General features: G+C 38.7%; 3 protein-coding genes and 1 long non-coding RNA gene across 4 annotated transcripts in view; 2 read left to right on the top strand and 2 right to left on the bottom strand.

The window, feature by feature from the left end:
• The window catches only part of MPZL3 (myelin protein zero like 3), a 23,986-nt gene extending 14,693 nt beyond the window's left edge, over positions 1 to 9,293 (bottom strand). Inside the window, exon 1 of the mRNA XM_019716277.2 lies at positions 6,958 to 9,293. Within this exon, the coding sequence (XP_019571836.2) occupies positions 6,958 to 7,030 (73 nt within the window). The 5' untranslated portion in view covers positions 7,031 to 9,293. The remainder of the gene's footprint in view (positions 1 to 6,957) is intronic.
• On the top strand, positions 6,961 to 16,315 carry LOC109437210 (uncharacterized). The gene is made up of 3 exons (XR_002136211.2): positions 6,961 to 7,087; positions 13,171 to 13,231; positions 16,179 to 16,315. It is a non-coding gene; the product is annotated as an uncharacterized LOC109437210 (long non-coding RNA).
• Positions 9,979 to 21,371, bottom strand: MPZL2 (myelin protein zero like 2). Its single transcript, XM_019716279.2, has 6 exons — positions 21,238 to 21,371; positions 20,077 to 20,243; positions 19,579 to 19,789; positions 14,992 to 15,139; positions 12,445 to 12,520; positions 9,979 to 10,443 (listed from the first exon to the last, which is right to left on the bottom strand). Exons 1-5 carry the CDS (start codon positions 21,293 to 21,295, stop codon positions 12,457 to 12,459), a joined length of 648 nt encoding a protein of 215 aa, XP_019571838.1. The 5' UTR covers positions 21,296 to 21,371; the 3' UTR covers positions 9,979 to 10,443; positions 12,445 to 12,456.
• The window catches only part of CD3E (CD3 epsilon subunit of T-cell receptor complex), a 67,198-nt gene continuing 67,061 nt past the window's right edge, over positions 21,353 to 21,489 (top strand). The window contains exon 1 of the mRNA XM_019716281.2: positions 21,353 to 21,489. The gene's annotated coding sequence lies outside the window, so the exon portion shown is untranslated.

The following is a 21,489-nucleotide window of genomic DNA, read 5'->3' as shown; positions in this document are numbered from 1 at the left end:
ATTTACTATGTCCTTTCACACCACTGTGCCTTTCTTTGAATATGTCTCTGTCGGGAAGGATCTCCCTATCCCTACCAATCCTGGCTGGGTTGTTCGCCCACACTACATCCCCCAAGGCTCACACACTTTCAAATCCCAGTTCAAACATCAGCTCCCTTATGATGCCTTCCCAAATTCCCTGATGCAGTTCGCTGCTCTTTCTTCAATGTTGTCTTTATATTTAGTACATAATGCTATTCAAATACATATACCATTGATTGTACTCAGTTTGGAAAGACTATTTCCTCCATTAAATGCAACCACCTTGAGGGCAAAATTCAGAGGAAGGGGAGCAGGCAGAGAAAGACTGAGAGAAAGAAGTGGACAGGTCACCAAAAATTCTAGTATAGGAAAAAGTGTGTTCGTTAGTCACCACTCTCTTCCTACCCTGCCCCCTTACGGTATTTTCAAAATTCTTACATCCCCTACACTCCTACCTTTCCATTGCACCCACTTAGGAAAAGCTCAGCCCTAAATGACCACTCCTAGACTGTGACTGGTATGCACTGAAGGAGAAAAATCACAAAACAGCACAGATAGTCACCATAAGAAAGTCATGAATTCTACCCACAGCTGAGCCCTTTATGAGCACTTATGGCCCTTTAACCAGCTTTGGTCAGCTCCTCTTTCTGATTCCTCAGACTTTGCCATTCTCTTTCATCCTCTGTATACCTCCAAATCCCTCATTCTCAGAAGAAAATGTCTCCTCTTACTTTTTCAAGAAACTTAAGGCCACACAAACTGCCCAGCCACACATCTTCCTGCATCTGCACCCATCCTTACTTCCAATCTCAAAGGGTCTGGCGTCCCTTTTCCTATGCAAGCTCAACTCCTCTGCTCGGATCATTCCCCTCCAAGCCCTGCTCCAGCAGAAAAACCCTCCCTACTAACTTCAATCTTTGCCTTTCAAGAGGGGCTCGCTCTACCCTCAGCCTCTGAATACACAAAAGTCTCTCCCGTTCTTAAACACAAATAAATAATAAAACAAAACAATCTTTCCTTAATCCAGTAATACTATGTGTTACCAACTAACTACTGCCCTTTCTTTCCTTTCTAAGCCAAGTTCTACACCTAATATTTCCATTTCCTCCCATCCCATCCACTTCTGGACCTCTATAGCACAAGCTAGACCCCACTATCACTTCTGGTAAAGGGCATCATGGCTTAAAACTACAGAATACGGGGGATTCAAAACTTCAATAGCTATTTTTCTGTCCTTATTTTACTGGATCTCTCTGTAGCAGTGACTACTTGCTCCTTGACCTTCTCCATCCCAAGGCTTCCATGACAAATACTCATTCACTCACTCATCTTCCAACACATATTTATTGAGCATCTGTTTTGTACCACCCTCTCAGTATAGAATAATACTGAGCAAAATAAATTAAATGGGAGCAAAATAAATACACTGTCTGTTTTGAAGCTTAAAATATAGAAATTCGATACATTCATCAAATCATAAAGACAAATGTATAATGACAAACTCTAATTATTATGAAGGAAAGACAGAGTGACTATAAAAACTGTGTTTGTTATGGTGGGGGAGCAGGGAATGGTTAATGAAAGTGTCCCTGAAGAAATGACTTTTGATTTATGAAGTAAGGGTAATAAAGGTGAGGAGAGAGAGAATATTCCAGGCAGAGACACAACATATGCAAAGGTCCTGTGCCAGGAAGGAGTACAGTCAGTCAAGGAACTGAAATGAAGGCAGTATGGCTGCAACACAAAGAGCATGAGAGAGAAGAATGAGGTGTCACTAGGAGGTAAGCTGGAACCTGATCATGCAGGACCTTAGAGATTTGGGCCCTTATTCTTAGAGTAATAGGAAGCCATGGAAATGTGAGACTGAGTGATAACAGACATGATAAAGTTTGCATTTTTTAAAGATTACTTTAGGGAAGACAATGAGGAGGACCTAAGAGTAAACATAAGCAGATTACTTAGGAGGCCACACAACAGTGAAGTGAGAAATACGCAAAGCCTGAACTAAGTTGGTGGCAGTGCACAGGGAAAGAACTAGGAAGACAACACTTATAAAGTAAAATCAGCAAGAACTGGTGGTAGACCAGATGTAGAATGTTAGGTAAAGAAAGGTACCAAGGATGACTCTCAGATTTCTCCTTGGTCATACCATTCACTGACACAGGGAAGACTAGACAAGTACCAGGCTTGGTAGGAAAGACTATGAGTTTGATTTTGGATAAGTTTAAGGTGCCTTTGATATAAGCAAGAGACAATGTCAAGAAGGCAGTTGGTTTAGGACAAAGTCAGCAAACTCTGGCTCATAGGCCAAATCTAGCCAACAATAGCTACAAAAAGTTTTATTAGAACATAACCATGCTGACTTACTTATGTATTGTCTAGAGATTCTTTTGTGCTTCTCCAGCAAGAGGCCATGTGGCCCACAAAACCTAATATATTTTATTTCTGGTCCTTTACAAAAGTTTGCCAACATTGGTTTAAAATAAAGAAAAAATGTGGGTTAGAGTTATGAATCAGAATCTCATTAGTCTCCCTCTCTACACTACACACACACACACACACACACACACACACACACAAATTCCACATTTCTGATGGTTCCTATCAAATCTCTTTCTAAGGCTCCTCCTTTCCTACCCATCTCTTAAACACTGGTGTTCCTTAGAATTCCACCCTGAGCCCATGGTCCTTCATTCAACACATTCTCCTTGGACAACCCCATCCACTTTTATAGATTTAACAGCTGCTTGTAGGCTAATGATTCCCCAATCTATATTGCTAGCCATGACCTGCCTCTGAGTGGCCAAATATTACTGGATATACCCCCTTGAATTTCACCACCACAGGATCTCAAATTGAATGTAGTGAACTTTTGTTTGTTGTCAGCTCTATCCATTCTCATCTCCTTTCCTAACAATACACAGATTTTCTTTGGATATCCATCCTTTCCAACATAGCCCAAAAGCTTGGGGGACGATCCCTCTATGAGAAGGGCCCAGGCAGGAAACAGAAGGCACATCATCTGAGATTTTGAAAAGTGTATGGGCCACTTCTCAAAGGGACTTTTCTTAGGATCAAGGAAGCCAACAAAGGCACAAGGCCTTACCACCACCACCACCACCACCAAGCCTGAAGTAACAAAGGGAGGAAATGGTGTTGCCAGAGCTCAGTAAGAAATGGAGCTGTGGGCGACCTGACAGAAGCTGTAGCCATAGTGGGACACAGCCACTATAGACCATGGCTCTGACACAAGGAGGGAGCAGGGAAGAAATACCACCTTTGATTTGAACCTAATCAAAGTCTTTCACCTCCTGCCCTCCAATCTCCTGCCAGTGCCTCCCATTGACCTAAGTGGAAAGACAGAGGAAAGGAGCCTGGATGATGCAGGCTAGAGGGTCAGCTTTCCAGGAGATAGAGAAGAACAGAGGAGGGAAGTGAATGGCTCTCATAAGAGAGGTGAAAACTAAGAAGAACTAGCAACTAACCTTCCTCCCATCCCTGGGGGATGACTCAGATGGGTCTAAACCAATCATTACATCCAGAGGTGTGCTGATAAACAGCTAAAAATATATATATTCAAATATGCAGGGTTTGACCATTTCTGTGGTAAAATACTCACACCATGGCTAACATCAAGCTGCAAAAGTAAAGTCTCTGAATGCTGAGTTAGGAAGAGATGTGCAGAATCGGCTCTTGAGAGCTAGTAGGAGCTGACTCCTGCACACCATCCTCCTGACCACAGAGAAATGTTGAGAGTCACCATATGTGCTAACCTAATCAAAGTAAGTTTCATAAAATGTTCTTGGAAAGTTATTTGATGCCTCAATGCGTTATTTATGTTACTCTCTCTGTCTGGAATTTTCCTCACTTCTTATCTCTCAGTAACTCTAACTCCTTTAACATTTAATTGTGATGACACCTTCAGGAAGTCTTCCTTGTATTGTCATGGCAGATTAAGGGCACCTTTTCTGAGCTCCTATGGTTTCTAGTGCATTCCCCTCTTAGCACCAAATTCTAAAATTATCTCTTGACTTGTTTGTCTTTTGCAATAGAGCCTAAGCTCATCAAAACCTAACACAGTGTGGATGCTCAGTAATATTTATTCAACTGAACCAAACCAACAGTTTCTTTTTTATAAAGCAAAAATTGTTACAAAGTAAGCATAAAATTATAAATTCTGAGCAAATTTTGTGACTGGATTATAGTAACTACACCATTAATAAAGTTACCTACCTATCAACTTATTTATTCCTTGTTGATATGTTTGAACTCCATATTCATGAACATGAAAGTTAGCAATATGTAAAGTCACTTCACTGAAATCTAAATACTAGTTAATCAGGTCTTAAATGTACAGTTACAGGAAAGTAAGATCCATGAATGAAATAAACTAGTGTACATTACTAATCTATAATCAGGATATTGCTTTCCCTTGGGGGAGAAGGGGTAATGACTGGAAGAAAGCACAAGGAAGGCTTCTGGAGTGTCGGTAACGTTCTATATCCTGATTTGGGTACTGGTTACCCAGGTGTGTTCAGTTTCTGACAATTCATTGAGCTGTATGCTCACAATATGTGCACTTTTCTCTCTCTCTCTCTCTCTCTATATATATATATATATATATATATTATACTGAAATTAAAAGTGTTTCAAAATCAATGGATGTAAAATAACTTGTCTCCTTCACTCAAAAATAAAATAAGAAAAAAATACCAATCCAATGTTACATTCATTCAGAAATTTTTATCCTAGGCCTGATGTGCTTATGAATATTTATCTTCTCACCTGAGTAAAAAAGCATTCCTACCAGGTAAAAACAGCTAAGTATAGAAATACTCATGATAATTAACAAAATTTTTAATCTGGAAGACAAGGAAATCATATTTAAACATAAGTAATTTTATATATGAAAGAAATGACAAAACTCCCAATTTTGTACACTCCGTTTTCCAAACTATAAATCTGTCAACCTGATTCATAAAATTGTATATTTAAATGAAAAAGAGAAAAGTGTAAGAACCCTAGGTGCCCAATCTATTGTTTCTATGTACTTAGACAACTGATATAGCAGGCCATATTTATAACTTAGGGAGACATTCAAACAAGCTAATAATTTAATGGGTCCTAGCTCTGAAAAAGAAAGGCAAACACTGGTATGAAACCAAAGTATTACCTAACAGATTCAAAAGTAAGATTTAAAAAAAAAAAAAGGATGACCCTTGAAAGCATGCTAAGTGGAAAAAAAAAAGGCTAGTCACAAAAAAACACATAGGACTTTATTTATATGAAATATCTAGAATAGGCAAATCCATAGCAAGAGAAAGTAGATTGGTGCATGCCAGAAGATGGGGGAAGGGAGGAATGGGGAGTAACTGTTAATGGGTATGGAGTTTCTCTCTGCGATGATGAAAATGATCCCAAATTGACTATGGTAATGACTGAACAACTCTGTGAATATACTAAAAACCACTGAATTGCACACTTTTTTTTTTCTCAAGTTTATTTATTTGTTTTTTAATTAGTTTCAGGTGCACAAGACAAAGCAAAACTTAGACGTTTATCATTTATATCCCTCACACTGTGAATTGCACACTTTAAATGGGCAAATTGTATATAGCATGTGAATTATACCTCAATAAAATTATTATTTTTAAAAAGATAAAAGATAAATCAATTCAATAAGTACATACAGATCATAAAACCAACTTTTAATGTTTGAATTATTTGGTCTGCTAATTTGATGCATACTAGATGTGAAATTACATCAAGTTTAAGGAACCGCCCATTTCTACTTTTTGTTTTCCTTCAGTAGGACAATATATGAACATTGTCATGGTGGCGGGGGGAGACTGGGATTATCTGGAGCAACAGTAGGTCAACCTAAATATTATATTGCAAGATAATTTAGCTGAAAAACTGGACACTTGTAATGACAGGCAGCTGGGAGGGATCAAGGAGTGTGCTGGAAACATGAATATTACTCATCAAATAAATGAAACCTTCAGCCTTAACTGCTGAGATTTAGAACACTTGAAGTTTTTATGTTAAAGGTCCTCTTCAGAAATTCTCATTACCCACAGGGAAACTTGATGAAGTTAACAATTCATTCCAATGCTAGCTCTACTAACATATGATTTCACAGAAACACACACACATACAATCCAGCAAATAACTGCACCCTAAAATGAATGTAATTAGGCTGGATTGAAATTTATGCAATTTGAAATCTGCACTAAAGCAAAATGTATCTAAATTTTAAGAATGTCATAGTGTGAATAGTGTACTTCTGATTAGTTAATACTATAGATTTAAAATTTTAACAGCATTGATGTGCCCTTTCTTGTATTTTTTAAAAACGCGTTATTAAAATGCTAAAGCAGTTGCTTTTTCCTCAACAAAATGTGCCTCTACTATAACAAAATCACAGTAACTAATAACTTCCTGTAACTAATAAACGTTTTACTTCAAAGGTCCTGATAATCACATGGAAAAAATAAAATTAACAACAGTCATGTTTTTCTTTCTCAAAATTACTGGGACAAACTACTGAACACTAGAATTGCCCTTTCCTAAACATGAGATACAGCCCACAAAACCACAGCGGAGTCAACCACTGATTAACTCATCATAAAACAACGCCGATGCACCCAAAACCAGAGCCCTTCTATCACGTCGTGCCATCACCAGAATACATGCAGTCACGCAAGGTGGTCGACCTCCCAGGGTCTCAGGAAAGCAGTGACAAGCTACCAACTCCACTGAGTGGGCGGTGATTACATGAGAACATCCTCCCCCTCCCCCCTCCCGCTTCCTTCCTTCCCAGAAAGTTTGTGGGGGCTTTTCTGAGACCCCCCCCCATCACCCGGAACCGGAAAAGCGACCATCTCCCCTCACCCCCCCAGACGGAAGTGGGACAGAGCCAGCCAGCGCACTCACCCTGGAAGAACAGGATGCCCAGCAGTGGAAACAGAGCGTAGCCACAGCCTCCAGCCGCTCCGCTCTGCTGCATCCCGACAGCTCTCCAGATGCTTGCACACCTTGTTTACCGCTCCCGGTAACAACGCAGGTAACACCGGAAGTGACGTAGGGCGGTAGGCAGAGGAAACACTATTCAAAGTTGCCATGGAAACGTGGCTTCTTTCCAGAGCCACACCTGGGCTTGTTCACTAACCAGGGATTCTTTAATTCAAGTAGGGGTTGTTTATTCGCGTTTGCTTGAAAACGAGAGAGGCTACAGACTGGAAAATTTACTATTTATTTTTATGGAATCCTGAAGAACAAAATCTTGATTCTCTGACTCGACTTCAGAAGGTGGTTGTTTTTTTACTCCCTACAAATTATTTTATTTGAACCCTCTCAGAATAGATTTCTATAAATTTAGAGTTCGGAAGGACCTAGGAGATCATACAGGATCAGTCAATAGATAGATATAGTGTATTAGGCTTTCATGGCGAATTTGTGCCGTAAGTGCCTTTGGTTCGTGTTCTTTTTTTGTATAGCTCTTATATAATCCAGCTCAGCACCTACCTGAATTGGATGTTTATTAAATTGCTGTAACAGTAGCAATTATGAAATGATTACAGCATAAAACGGGGAAAGGAACTGATATTTGTATATCTTTTGCTTGGAAAAGTGAGAAATAAATGTTTTCATAGTGCTTGAAATGAAATGAAGAGATGGTGTCACATAATTCTGAAGAAGAAATGGGATGGTACCCTGCTTTAATCATAAATCAACCTGTTCTCCTGGAATCTTCATATATTTAATAAAAGCAAGAGCGGAACAACATTCTGCTTCAGTTTTGGGGAAAGTTTAATAACTTTAAATTTTTCAACTCCTGTTCCTTTACTAGACTTGAAAACTGGTAGTTTTCGCTATTAAGGTAATGTAAGAGTACCAAATGGAATAGATGATACTGTTCCTTTTGAAAGAATCCCCAGTTATCCAAAGCAATGTGAAAATTATGTGAAACTCCATATAGGTTCATTTATCCAGTAGAAAGTAATTCTATCCATTATTGACTTCCAGACTGCCTCTAAGAAAATTTTTCAGTGAAAATATACTCATCTGTTTTCTATTACCTGCTTTGTAAAACTTTTAGGTTTGTATATAAGTAAATTATATAACTGATCATTTTTATTACTAAAGGTTATTTACATAAATGTTTAAGGCACAATAAAAAAATAAATTACAATACAAAAGTTCTCTTTAGGAAGAAAACACTGAACCACAGGGCCATGTTAACCCTTGAGTATTTAGCCAAGACACAGCTACAAGTTTTGCTGGAAAGACTTTCCATGAGTTTTTAACTACTTCTTCATTACACTTATGGAACATTGTCCCAGCTATCTGTTTGAAGAAACATCAAGTTTTATATTTTGAAAGGGTAAATTATGGGGGAAAAAAAAGAAAATGTGAATTAAAAGTAATATAGACTTTAAGTCTAATTTTTAGTTTCAAAACTAGGTATTGAAATGTTACTGTGGGGGCAGAGCCCCAGAAAGTAGTTTACAGGCTCTCGGCCTCACGTGGAGGGGTGCTGGCTCGGGTAGTAGATGGCCATCAGCTGTGGCTGATTGGCCGTCAGCTGTAACCAGTGAGCCATTGGCCACTAATATAACTGCTGTGGCTGTGCTAGAAAAGAGAGAGAGGAAAAAGAATGGGGGCTAGCAAGAAGATGGCGGCTGGGCTGGCAAGCGTGGATGGCGGTTTGCGGACAGTGTGGATCCAGCCTCCAGTGAGAGTATAGTGCCGCCAGAGAGAATATAGTGGTATGACTCCCCTACCTATGGCTCCGTGGGTGTTCCTTTTTGGCCTCACTATATCCTGCGTTATGTGGGGAGCGGGAGCAGAGACCCTGCCGGACGCCCCGCATGACAGTTACTGTTTTAGGCAGTATAATAGGCAAAATGAGACAGAATCAATGCATTTCAGAATCAAGGTTCATATGTAAATTATGCCTTTTTTTTTTTAACTATTGGAAAAAAATATCAAAGTTCAGCATCTTTAAATACAGGTAACCTATTTGAAAACTCCAGTTTGTTAAAAGAAGTAACATTTTTAACCCAGTCAGTGAAAACTGAAAATATCATGCTGTAAAGATTTCTGAGAGGCCTAAAGTTTTAAATGTTTTCTATCTTTTGAGTAAATGCTATTTTAGCTTAAGTTTGGAAAGACACCGGGAACACTTTTTAAAAAGTTCTTTTCTTTTCATAGTCCACTTATAAAGTTTGCTTTATCTACTAGTGTAAGAGAAAAATGAGTACCAAATGGAATAGATGATACTGTTCCCTTTGAAAGAATCCCCAGTTATCTGGGAAAGTTGGTTTCATTCTGTTAATTTTGGTATTTCTTTGCCCCATATCAAATTCTCCCTCCCCCAAAACAAGCAAATGAATTAAAAAAAAATTTTTTTTTAATAATCTCTTCCAGTTCTCAGAGCTTTGTATAATACTGTACAAAATTATCATCATTTAGGGTTGATATTTTTTCACCAGCCCTAAATTTTTAAAGTCATAATATACTACTTCAGAATCCTATTTAACTGCTTAATGATTCCAGTGTACAAATGAATGAGCTTAGACTTTGCCCTGTTTTTATAGATAATTGAATTGGGGAGAAAAACAGTAAGCTAAGCAGTCAGTCATTCACTGCTCAGAAAGACCTGCACTGTTGATTATTTTTCACAAGACAGAAAAAAGGTGGCAAGCAGTTCATCCAGAGGTGGCATTTGTCAATCTATTACCAGTTATGTAAACTTTTCTAGTTACTCTGTGATTTAAACTTGTACTATGGTAAACCTTGAATCAATTGACAAAAAAGGAAAAAACTGTCATCTAGGATATCGAAAGAAATTCAATAAAACAAAATGTGTCCCATACTTAAAGAGTGCTATAAAAATCAAACTGTTCTGTAACAGTTTAAATTTAAGATTTTCTGTTAATCAAAAACAGCTGGGAGAATTAGCTCACCTTTAATTGAGAGTGTGAGAAGGAAAAAGTAAACACATTAACTTTAGTATTGAGAATACTGCTCTAGAGAAACTAATATGTTAAAGGAAATGTCATAATAGACAACTTGGCTTTTATCCGATATGCTACCAATATATGTGTGTACAAGTCATAATCCATAAGGAGTATTTAAGGGCAAAAATGCAGCTTCATAGTATACAAAACCTAATGAGCATTTGAAAAATTTTGAATTCTAAAATTAAATAAAACCTTAATAATTGGGGCTGTGTCTGAGTCTGGTGGTATCTGCTCAAGAAGGGCCCTATGCTGGCTCCAGAGGGATGTTGCTTGTCTAGCTGGTTATGTACTGCAGAGCAGGTTGGAAGGCAGGTCACAACTGAAAACTCCAAGGAAAAGCTTCCATTAACTTCAATTTATCCTAGGGTTCTTGTTTTTGGAAATCTTCAGCTTCCTGCAATACAAAAGTTTAAATGGATAATGCATTTGGGAAGAGTGCAACAGGAGTACCTGGCATTATGAATTACGTACATATTGTTCTCATTATGAAGGAAACTATTCTTAAATGTAGTTGTTCTCCCCCTAATTTAACTTTTAAAAGAAGTTTCTTCATCCTTATATAGTAGTTCTCAGAGTCAAATGTCCTTAATTCATAGCCTCTGCTTTGTGTGGACACTGGATGATCCACAGCTTACTCACACATACATTCCTTCTCTCCCTCTTCTTCCTTCCCGCTTCCCTTTTATTATAAACAAAATCAAACATACAGAAAGTAGAGAAGACAGGAATTCACCCATCACCTAATTTTAAAGCATTTTGCCTTATTTGATATATCTATATTTTTTGGCTAACGTTTTTAAAACAAATTACTGACATTTTACCCCTAAATACTCCAATATGCATTTTTAAAATAGGAACATTTTCCTGTATAACCACAATACTCTTATTATACCTAATAAAAATTAACAATAATTCCTTAATGTTATCCATATTCAAACTTTTCATATTCAAGACTTTCCTAATTATCCCCTGAAATCTTTTTTACAACCAATTTGTTGAAATTAGTATCCATCCAGTCAGGGATCACACATTGCACTTGATTGTGTTAGTTCATTAAATTTCTTTGAATGTAAAAGAGTCCCCATCTTTATTTTCCATGACCCACATGTTGGAGAATATGCTTGATTTTTATAAAGAAATAACCCTTGGTAAAATCTCTCTGATACCAAGTTTATTTTTCTGGGTTTACAATAGAACCATTTCTCTCCATATTTTATAAATCCCTGAGGTCTTTCACTGGAGCTTCAGGCTATAAAAATGTGATTATTTTTGCAAATAATAATAGTGGACCTACTTCAGAGATTAGAAGAAATTTTGATCATATAAGAAAAATAAATCGTGCTACCTTTTAAGCCTAATGTACTGCAGGGACTCAGCTCCCGCTCCCCGCACAGGAACGCAGGATGTGGTGAGGCCAAAAAGGAACACCCACGGAGCCATAGATAGGGACGTCATACCACTATATTTTCGATGGTGGCTGGTAGATACATAAAAGCAAACATCCACCAGTACCCCAACGAGGGGTCTTCCTGCACCCCCATCTCGCTGGGGCTGGGCGAGGCACAGGAAGTAGGATCAACACGATCTGTAATCCGCCGTCCGTGCTTGCTAACCCCAGTTGCTAGCCGCAATCCACCTGCTAACCGCACTTGCTAGCCATAATCCGCAGTCCGCTTCTCTGCCAACCAACCCACCAACCCCCTAGCATAGCCACAGCAGTTATATTAGTGGCTACTGGCTAACCGGTAACAACTGATGGCCACCCAGCCACAGCGGATGGCCATCTGATTACAGCTGATGGCCATCTTCTACCCAAGCCAGCACCTTTCCACGTGAAACCGAGAGCCTGGAAACTGCTCTCTGGGACTTTGTCCCCACACCTAATAAACCTGAAAACTGGAAAAACAAAACTACACACTACTGAAATTGGATTCATGGTCCCAAAAACTAAATGAAAGGAGCTGAAATCAATTCCAAATAGTATAATAGTTCTTCTATCAAAATGTCAGACATATGTATTGAGTCACTCTTTTAATGCCATGATTGATTTACAATAAAACAAAACAAAACAAGCAGATATTAAATCATTTAAAAATATTTATTTACATGTTGAAAGTTAATATATTATTATGGATGAGAAATATAACCCAAAAGCCTCAAATAATCTTAGAATTCTCTCAGCTTTAATGGTAGTAAGGTCTAGTTTCCTAGTACTTTGCACAAAGCACACTCAAAGGGGAAGCCCTAACACTAATAGAAGACGTTTATCTCCCTGACCGTGATCCTCTAGTTTCATATAGGAAACACCTAACAATCATATACCTTGGAGGTCCACATTACAGATGAGCCAGACAAGAAAGCAAAGGAAAAAAATTAATCCATTTATGAACCTCACCATCTAAGAATGTTAGTCAGTATTGTCTAAATAAACAGCAACCTTTTTTTCTTGGTTGAGCCTTTCCTCTTCTTTTCTGTAACAAAGAAGCAGAAACCAATGTCAGGTGAACAAGACAAGAAGCAAGGGAGGCAAATCTTTTACAAAGCTTCAAGTGAAGTATTTTTTCTCCCCATATTTTGGGAAGAATTACATGTACCTGGGAGTAGATACAAGCTTACAAAGAGCTATGTCACTAGTGCCATCTGACTAATAATTCTCATGCCTTCACATGACCCTGAGTACCTGAACTTACACACTTTTAAGAATATTTTTAGAAGGGGGTAGTATAATTTGGGAACTCCAGGGGTTTAAAGTAGACACCTTAGTTTACCATTAGTGTCTTACCTCTAATTCTACTCCTTATTCAAAAAAGAAAAGGTTTTGTGTTGGCCTAGAAGTCATCTTTGTTGATTATATTCTATTTAAACCAGAACCTCAGAGTGGGTTCATTAAGCTCCTTAAAATCAATTCTATTTACTGCAGTAAATATTTCTTGAGGAAAAGAAACAAATGGTGCTGCAAACATCAAAAACTGCAACTTGTGCACAAGAATGAATTTGGACTCCTACTTCATACCATATACAAACATTTACTCAAAGTGAATCAAAGATCTAAATGTAAGAACTAAAACTATAAAAGTCTTAGAAGAAAACATAGGCATAAATCTTCATGACCTTATTTCAGGCAATGGTATCGTCGATATATCTGACACCAATAGCACAAGCAACAACAGCAACAAAAATAGGTAAGTTGGGCTTTATAAAAAAAAAAAAAAATTTTTAATTTAAAACTTTTGTGCTTCAGAGGACACTATCAAGGAAGTGAAAAGACAACCCACAGAATGGGAGAAAATAATTGCAAATCATATATCTAATAAGGCACTTTCAGATACTCCAAAATATATAGGAACTCTTCTTACAACTCAACAATAACAAAAAACCCAATTTTGAATAGGCAAAACATTTGAATCTATATATCCAAATAAAATATACAAATGACTGATAAACACATGGAAAGATATTCAACATCATTAGTCATTAGGAAAATACAAATCAAAACCACAGTGAGAAGCCACTTCACACCCACTATAACTATAATCGAAAGGACAGACAATAACAAGTGTTATCAATGATGTGGACAGATTGGAACCTCATATATTGCTGGTGGGGATGTAACATGGTGCAGCTATTTTGAAAATTTCTCTAAAGGTAAACACAGATTTACCATATATTCCAGCAATTTCAATCCTAGATATGTACCAAGAATTGAAATCATATGTCTACACAAAAACTTGTATATGAATGTTCATAGCAGCATTAGTCATAAAAGCCAAAAAATGGGGAAAACCTAAGTGTCCATCAATTTAATGGATAAACAATATATATTATATAAACAATATATATATTATATAAATGTGTATATTATATATAAACAATATGTAGTATTATATATTATATTACAATATAATATATTGTAATATATTATATTACATATAGTATATATATTGTTTATCCATGTGTATATACACATATACACCGGGGGTGCCAAAATGTGTACAAGTGGACACTTTGGTCAACGTTGCTCAAGCAGTAGTTTGCCATAATCAGAAGTGTCTGGATGCTGATGGTAACCACTTTGAGCACCTCTCGTAATTGCAGAAGTCAAGCGTGACTTGTATTCATCTTTTGTTATTGGTATATGCTGAGTATTACAATTTTAATAGTTTTCCTTTCTTAAAATGTGTATACGTTTTTTGGCATACTCTGAACACACACACACACACACACACGAATATTATGCAGCCATAAAAAAGAATGAGGTACTACTACATGATGCAACATGGATGAACTTTTAAAACATTATATAAAGTCAAAGAAGCCAGACAAAAAGGCCACATATTGTATGATTTCATTCATATGTAATGTCCAAAATAGGCAAATCTGTAGAGACAGAAAGCAGATTAATAGTTGTGAGGGGCAGGTAGGAGGGGAAAATAGGGAGTGATAGCTAAAGGGTATGGAGTTTCTTTGGGGGGGTGATGAAAATGTTCTGGAATTAGTGGTGAATATTAAATATTAAAAGGATGAATTTTATAGTATATAAATTTTATCCCAATAAAAAATATTTATTAAGCACCTTATGTCAGCACAGCTGACTTTCCTAGGTGCTGATTCATAGTGCCCCTGCTGACCCAGTGGTTTTAGAAATGTATGTTTTACATTAAAGTAAGGACTATCCTAAAAAAGTTATACATAGCAGATTTAATAATATCAAATCCTCCATGATAAAGAAGCCTATAATGGAATCTGCAAAATTGAAAAACCTTTTGTAAAATTACTAGTTCACACCATAATTTATCCATTTTGTGAATTTGAATTCTTCTACATAAGAATTTATTCAAAGGGAAGACTATCTGTTCAATTGTTATTTAGCCTCGTTGAAAAAAATACCAAGCATCACAACAAAGGAGTATTAGAAGATTTTCCCAGAACTGCCCAGCCTTACGATTTTATCTCCACCACTTTATGAGCTCTTTCAGCCCATCGCTTTTTCCGGAAGTGCTGAAAGAGGACCACAGCAATTACTATTATGACCATCAGTGCACAGGCAGAGCCAATGGCCAGGGCCAGGAAGTAGATCTCAGAGAAGCGTACTATAAGGAGAAAAAAAGATCAAGTTAGGATTCTATAAAAGAGGAAGACTATGATGAAATCTACAGATATAATAGAGATGTATTTTCATCATTAAATGGAATCTTCCTTTTTCCTACCATATTACTTTGTAAACTACTAGCAGTAGGAAAGCCATACAGACTACTTTAGTGGTTGAGACTATGGTCCTAGGAGTAGCAGCAGCAACAGTATTACCTGAGAACTTTGAAATGCAAATTATCAGGCCCCACCCAAGACCTACTGAATTACAGGTGGGGCCTGGCAATGTTTTAACAGGTCCTCCAGGTGATTCTCATGCTAAAATTGTGAGAACCACTTGGGCCTGTGGAGTAAGGTTATAGCTGACGTAATCAAATCCAGGGCCCAAATTATTTCTCCCTAATTCCCTTTCACCTTTGCCATTCAGTCAGTCATTTATTCAAGTTTATTAAGGACCTACCATGTTCCAGGCACTGATGGAAATAAAAAGCCAAAAACAAGACATTACCTTTGAGGAACACATGCCCACTGGGAAGATGGGCAAGTAAATGGGTAACCACAGCCATGTATTAACAATGGGAGTACATTCTGGGAAATGCATTGTTAGGTGATTTGGTCATTATGCAAACATTATAGAGTGCGCTCACACAAACCTAGATGGTATAGCCATCACACACCTAGGCTTATTGGCACTGCTTGTTACTCTACTGAATAGTGTAGGCAATTGTAACACATGGTGAGTATTTGTGTATTTAAACATATCTAAACATAGAAAAGGTACAGTAAAAATATGGTATAAAAGATTTAAAATGGTAGACCTGTATAGGGCACGTACCAAGAATGGAGCTTATAGGACAGGAGGTTGCTCTGGGTGAGTCAGTGAGTGAGTGGTGAGTGAATGTGAAGACCTAGGACATTACTGCGCACTGCTGTAAACTTTATATAGGCACTGTACACTTAGGCTACACTAAATTTATTTTTTTTATTTACTTATTTTTTATGTAAGTTCTTTTTAAAAAAAATTTTTTTTGGGGGGGACAGTTTGTTTTTTCCAGGACCCATCAGCTCCAAGTCAAGTCGTTTTTTTTGCAATCTAGTCTTGGAGGACGCAGCTCACTGGCCCATATGGGAATCGAACTGGTGACCTTGGTGTTGTGAGTACTGCACTCTAACCAACTGAGCCAACCGGCCACCCTACACTAAATTTATTTTAAAGTATTTTTCTTCAGTAATAAATTAACCTTAGCTTACTGTAACTTTTTAGCTTTATAAACTTTTTAATTTTTTGAACTTTTCAAGTCTTTTGTAATAACACTTAGCTTAAAACACAAACACATTGTACAGCTGCACAAAAATATTTTCTTTATACCCTTATTCTGTATGCTTTTTTAACTTAATTTTTTTTAAAACTGTTTTGTTAAAAACTAAGATACAAACACACAGGGTCAGGTTCATCAGTGTCACTGTCCTCCACCTCCACATCTTGTCCCACCGGAAGGTCTTCAGGGAGAATGACGGGCATGGAGCTGTCATCTGTAACAATGCCTTCTTCTGGAATACCTCCTAAAGGACCGGCATGAAGGACCTGCATGAGACTCTTCTTTTTCTTTTTTTATTGGGGAATATTGGGGAATGGTGCGCCTCTCCAGGGCCCATCAGCTCCAAGTTGCCGTTCCCCAATCTAGCTGTGGAGGGTGCAGCTCAGCTCCAAGTCCAGTTGCCATTTTTCAATCTTTAATTGCAGGGGCGCAGCCTACCGTCCCATGTGGGCATTGAACCGGCAACCTTGTTGAGAGCTCGCACTCTAACCAACTGAGCCATCTGGCTGCCCCTCCGGAGGCTCAGCAGCAGCTCATTGTCTTCAATCGAGTTGTGCAGGGCGCAGCTCACTGGCCCGTGTGGGAATTGAACAGCAACCTTGTTGTTCAGAGCTCGCGCTCTAACCGACTGAGCCATTTGGCTGCCCCTGACGCTCTTCTTGAGGAGATGTCACTCTTTTCAGAAATATGTCTGTGTGGTTTGCTTGGTTTGTTTGGTTGTTTTTTGTTCTCCTCATCATAGATTTGTTTGTAAGCAGATAATGCACCATGAACATTCCTCTCTACCGTGTTTCCCCGAAAATCAGACCTAGCTGGACCATCAACTCAAATGCGTCTTTGGGAGCAAAAATTAATATAAGACTTGGTCTTATACAATATAAAATAAAACCAGGTCTTACACAATATAAGACTGGGTATAATTATAATATAATATAATATAATATAATATAATATAATATAATATAATATAATATAATATAATATAATATAATATAATATAATATAATAATACCGGGTCTTATATAATATAAGACCACATCTTATATTAATTTTTGCTCCAAAAGATGCATTAGAGCTGATGGTCCCGCTAGGTCTTATTTTTAGGGAAACACGGTGTTAGTGAAAACCTTTCAGTGTTGGGGTCCATGTTTTCAAACTTTTTAAGGAGATTATTCTGGTCCGCAAAAGCTTCTGCCAGACCCTTCACAGTAAATTTTCTTGGGGGTTCTTATTCTTCTCCTGCAGTTTCCTTTATTCTTGCCTCTTCTTCAGCTATGCGTTCCTGTTCCATTTCTAACAACGCATCAGTCAAATCCTCAGGAACCACATCCAAGAACTCCTCAATGTCACCCTCACCCATACCCAGGTTAAAGTTTGCCACTTCACCCACAGCCTTGTTTTTTTACAGCCTTTCCGTTATGACGTGATGATGGCTATGACGTCAGTAGGCGACAGGAATTTTTCAGTTCCATTATGATACTTACGAGGCCAGCATTGCATATGTGGTCCATCATTAACTGAAACATCGCTATGTGGCACAAGACCATGTAGTCTGACGGGTAAAAGATACAAGAGGGAACCCAGAAAAAAGTGTTCATAAACCAGGCTAGTCTGTGAAGCCTAGGTCTCCTGTCTTTTAGCTTGATTTCTGGTTTAAACATCAACAAACCGTCAGAACCAGAAAAGACATTAGAGAATGTCTAGCTTAGGAGCTCCCATGAAGGAAGATGGGAGGAGAGAAGGCCACAAGCCCATAAAATCCATGTCATATTGTGTGTGTGTACATTTTTTGTGGGAAGCAGGGCCATGTCTTTCACTAGATTCTCAAAGAGCAGAAACCCCAGTATGTTTAAGAACCATGTGTTCTTATCTAATCTGCTCATTTTGCAGATAAAGAAATTGAGGTCCAAAGACATTACATTATTTCTTTCAATATTCAGATTACTTCTGCAAGGTCACACAGCTCTCTATTGATAGGGCCTTGAAGGCCGGTAATAAAAATGAAAGGAGGAAACCATGCCACTTTACAGACTTACCCATTTTGGGTAGTAATATTGTGTATTGGTTAAGAGCACACACCAGAGAAAGCTTGGTTAAAATACCAGCTCCACCATTTACTAGCTGTGTGATTTGGGGTAATTCTTTTAGCATCAGTTTCCTCAATGTATAAAATAGAGAACAATATCTATTTCTTGAGCTCCTATAAAAAATAAAATTATTCATGTAAGTTGTTCCATGCTGTGCCTGCACAAAATGAACACTCAATATATGGTAGCTATTATAATTTTTAGTGCAATTCAGTATTTGGGGAATTTTTACATTTATTATCTCATTTTATCCTCACCATAATCCTTGTTATATTATTCTCACTTTACTGGAGAGGAAAAAAAGGATTTATTTACCCAAATTTACAACTCTGAAGTTTTATGGTCTTTGCTTTCTGTTATCTGGCACAGTTTTCCGGATTGTCCTTTATAGGACTGCAGGCAATATAATACACTAGTTTGGAGCACAATTCTGGAGCCAAAGATGCTTGGGTTTGCGTTCTAAATGACTCCATTTATCAGCTACATGACTTTGGACAAGTGACTTAACCTCTATGAGCCTCAGTTTCCTCATTTGTAAAATGGGAGAGGCACTAAGAGCACAAAAAACTGTTGCAATGTTCAAAGATTTGCAAAGTCCCTAACAATAAACGATAGCTACCATTTTGGTATCTGCCTCCTAAGGTGGTCGTGAGGGTTAAATAAGACAGTAGTAATGTCAAGCACTTTGGACAGTACATGACACACAGAGTAGGTACTTAATAAGTATCGTAAATAAATGAGTGAATGAACAGACCTATTGTTAGCCTTTTATCAGAGAGTTGCTTCCTCTCTCTTTCACAATCTCAATGCCATTTTTGTAACAGATTCCCTGGGTCCCCTAGCTTTACTTTGTTTCTTTCCACAGCCAAACAAAGCCTTTCTCTTATTACCCCAGGACTCGTCACTCTCTTTCTGTTGTTTCCATATCCAAGGGGTTAGTCCTCCTCTCTACTCTTTCAGCCATCACAAAAGATTGCCGCTCTCTTTTCTACAAGCTCTCATGCTTCCCCAAACCATTTTCCCGGCATAACCTACCAGTCTGCACAACACTGAGCCGGATCTCCCCTATCAGTCCGTCAACATCAGGTGGGTTCTTCACCTGGCAGGTATATGTCCCATTGTCATCAAACTGCAGCTTCCAGAGGATGATGGAGACGTCATACCGCTCAGGGTTCCCGTCCCAGACCACCCGGTCCTTGAAACGCCCACTCATGGGTTTGAAGGGATCCACGTGGTAGTAGAATACCTAGAGAGGAGAAATGGCAAAAGATCTTATACAATGCCTGGGCAAGGTGGCTGAGATGGTGGGAGCAGAAGAGAAGCACTAGAAAGCGTCACTGCTCCATCTGCAGCCCTTGTAAGAACCTCTTGCTTCCTTTTTACCCACCTCTCAGTTCTGTCAGTCTCTGTCACAAGAATTGTTTCCCAGCTTTACCCTGTGCTTGTTGTTAAGAAAAACACAGGGAGGGCAAGGAGAAATAGACCTTATTTTCCTAACCAAAGTCCCCCAGAAAATGAAAATAATCTACTTACAAACTGCTCATGCCCCCCATCTCGGGGACGGAAATTCCAGGTCACTGTTAGAGCATCACCCACAGGGGCAAAGCTGGAGAAAGTGCATTTTAACCGAACATCTGTCCCGTTGACAGCCTCCAGCACTCGGGCGGTGTAAATTTCCACAGCTGCTATAGGCCAAAGAGCTACAACAAAGAAAAGGAAAAAGAAGGGTTAACAGGGTATGTGCAATGAGAACTCCTGCTGACACTACCAAAATAAACGTCTGAGTAGGACATAAAACAGAGCTGAAAGGCCCCAGCTCTCAAACTCACTTCACCCAGAGTCTGCATACACCTGCCTATATGCAACCTTGACCCTCCCACCACGTAACAAGTACAAATCTCACACAGCGAGCCTTCCCAGTCTCTCACTGTCTCCACAGCATGATACCCTCGCCTCATGGTACCCACTTCAAAACTGGTCTAAGAAAATACAAACATCAGCAAATGAAATGGAGAGCAGAAACAAAAAAATCAAAACTAATCATAACACGAATTAGACATGTATTCAAATTAAGCATTATGTATTGTAGGTATAGTGGTCCCCTAGCAGGTAAGTTTTCCAGAAAGGGTCCTTGTTATGTGGATTTTATACTATTCCTGGTCTGCAGAAATTGAATTAATCAACCCCAAACAGCTTATGCTGTCCTGCACCCCTGAAACCTTATACCACGTGGCATTTTTTTCCCCCGTGATATTTACATTTAGAATGCTCATGTTGGGGCAGTTTCAAAACGATGGTATGTCTCTACCCTTAACAATCTTGGTTTTCCCAGTGCTGCCAAGAGTCCCAGACAAGACCCACACACAGAAATCCAAGTGCCAAGTCCTGCCTGCCCTGGGAGATTGAGAGTAGCCACACACAAAAATGGTTTGTAACCTGAGATTTGAAAGCCCTTTCTGTGCCCAAATCACTGGCAGCCAAAACACACCTAAACCTGTTTGTCCAAAAGCGGTTCCCCAAAACAACCCATCAACTTTGGTTTCAGTAAAGTCAAAACTATAGTGAACTGCAACGGCAGCTCAGGCTCAAAAACAAACGAGAGAAAAAAACTCTTGCAACTTCCTAGGCAGTTAGCTAACTTTATAGGGCAGGCAGTGAGAGAGGAAATGCTGAGTGAAGCCCACCAGCTCTTACCTGTGAGCTGTATGCCAAGGAGAAGAAGCACAGCACGCGTAGAGCTCTTGCCATACATGAGGGAAACCCAGCCCTGGCCCCAGAGACCAGCCCGGGCAGACTGAGGGCTCCAACACCCTGCCAAGGCCACTCCTGAGGAGCAGGCACCCGCGTTTTACCAGAGAGAGGAGTCAGCGCCTCACCTGTGGGACTCTGAGCGCCACAGCCTGTGAGTCATCTCTGCTCCGCGGGTGCACTTGGCTGGAATGAAAG

Source organism: Rhinolophus sinicus, linkage group LG06 (genome assembly GCF_036562045.2).
Source record: "Rhinolophus sinicus isolate RSC01 linkage group LG06, ASM3656204v1, whole genome shotgun sequence".
In the NCBI taxonomy this organism is placed as follows: Eukaryota; Metazoa; Chordata; class Mammalia; order Chiroptera; family Rhinolophidae; genus Rhinolophus; species Rhinolophus sinicus.
This window is presented reverse-complemented; position numbering and strand designations above follow the sequence as displayed.

What these genes read in the sequence shown, in the direction of transcription:
- MPZL2 (XM_019716279.2), bottom strand. Translation starts at nt 21,295, where the DNA reads ATGTATGGCAAGAGCTCTACGCGTGCTGTGCTTCTTCTCCTTGGCATA. An exon ending in CCTTGGCATACAGCTCACAG is followed by an intron (nt 20,244 to 21,237) that starts GTAAGAGCTGGT and finishes TCTTTGTTGTAG; the next exon opens with CTCTTTGGCCTATAGCAGCT. An exon ending in GCTCAGTGTTGTGCAGACTG is followed by an intron (nt 15,140 to 19,578) that starts GTAGGTTATGCC and finishes TTCTCCTTATAG; the next exon opens with TACGCTTCTCTGAGATCTAC.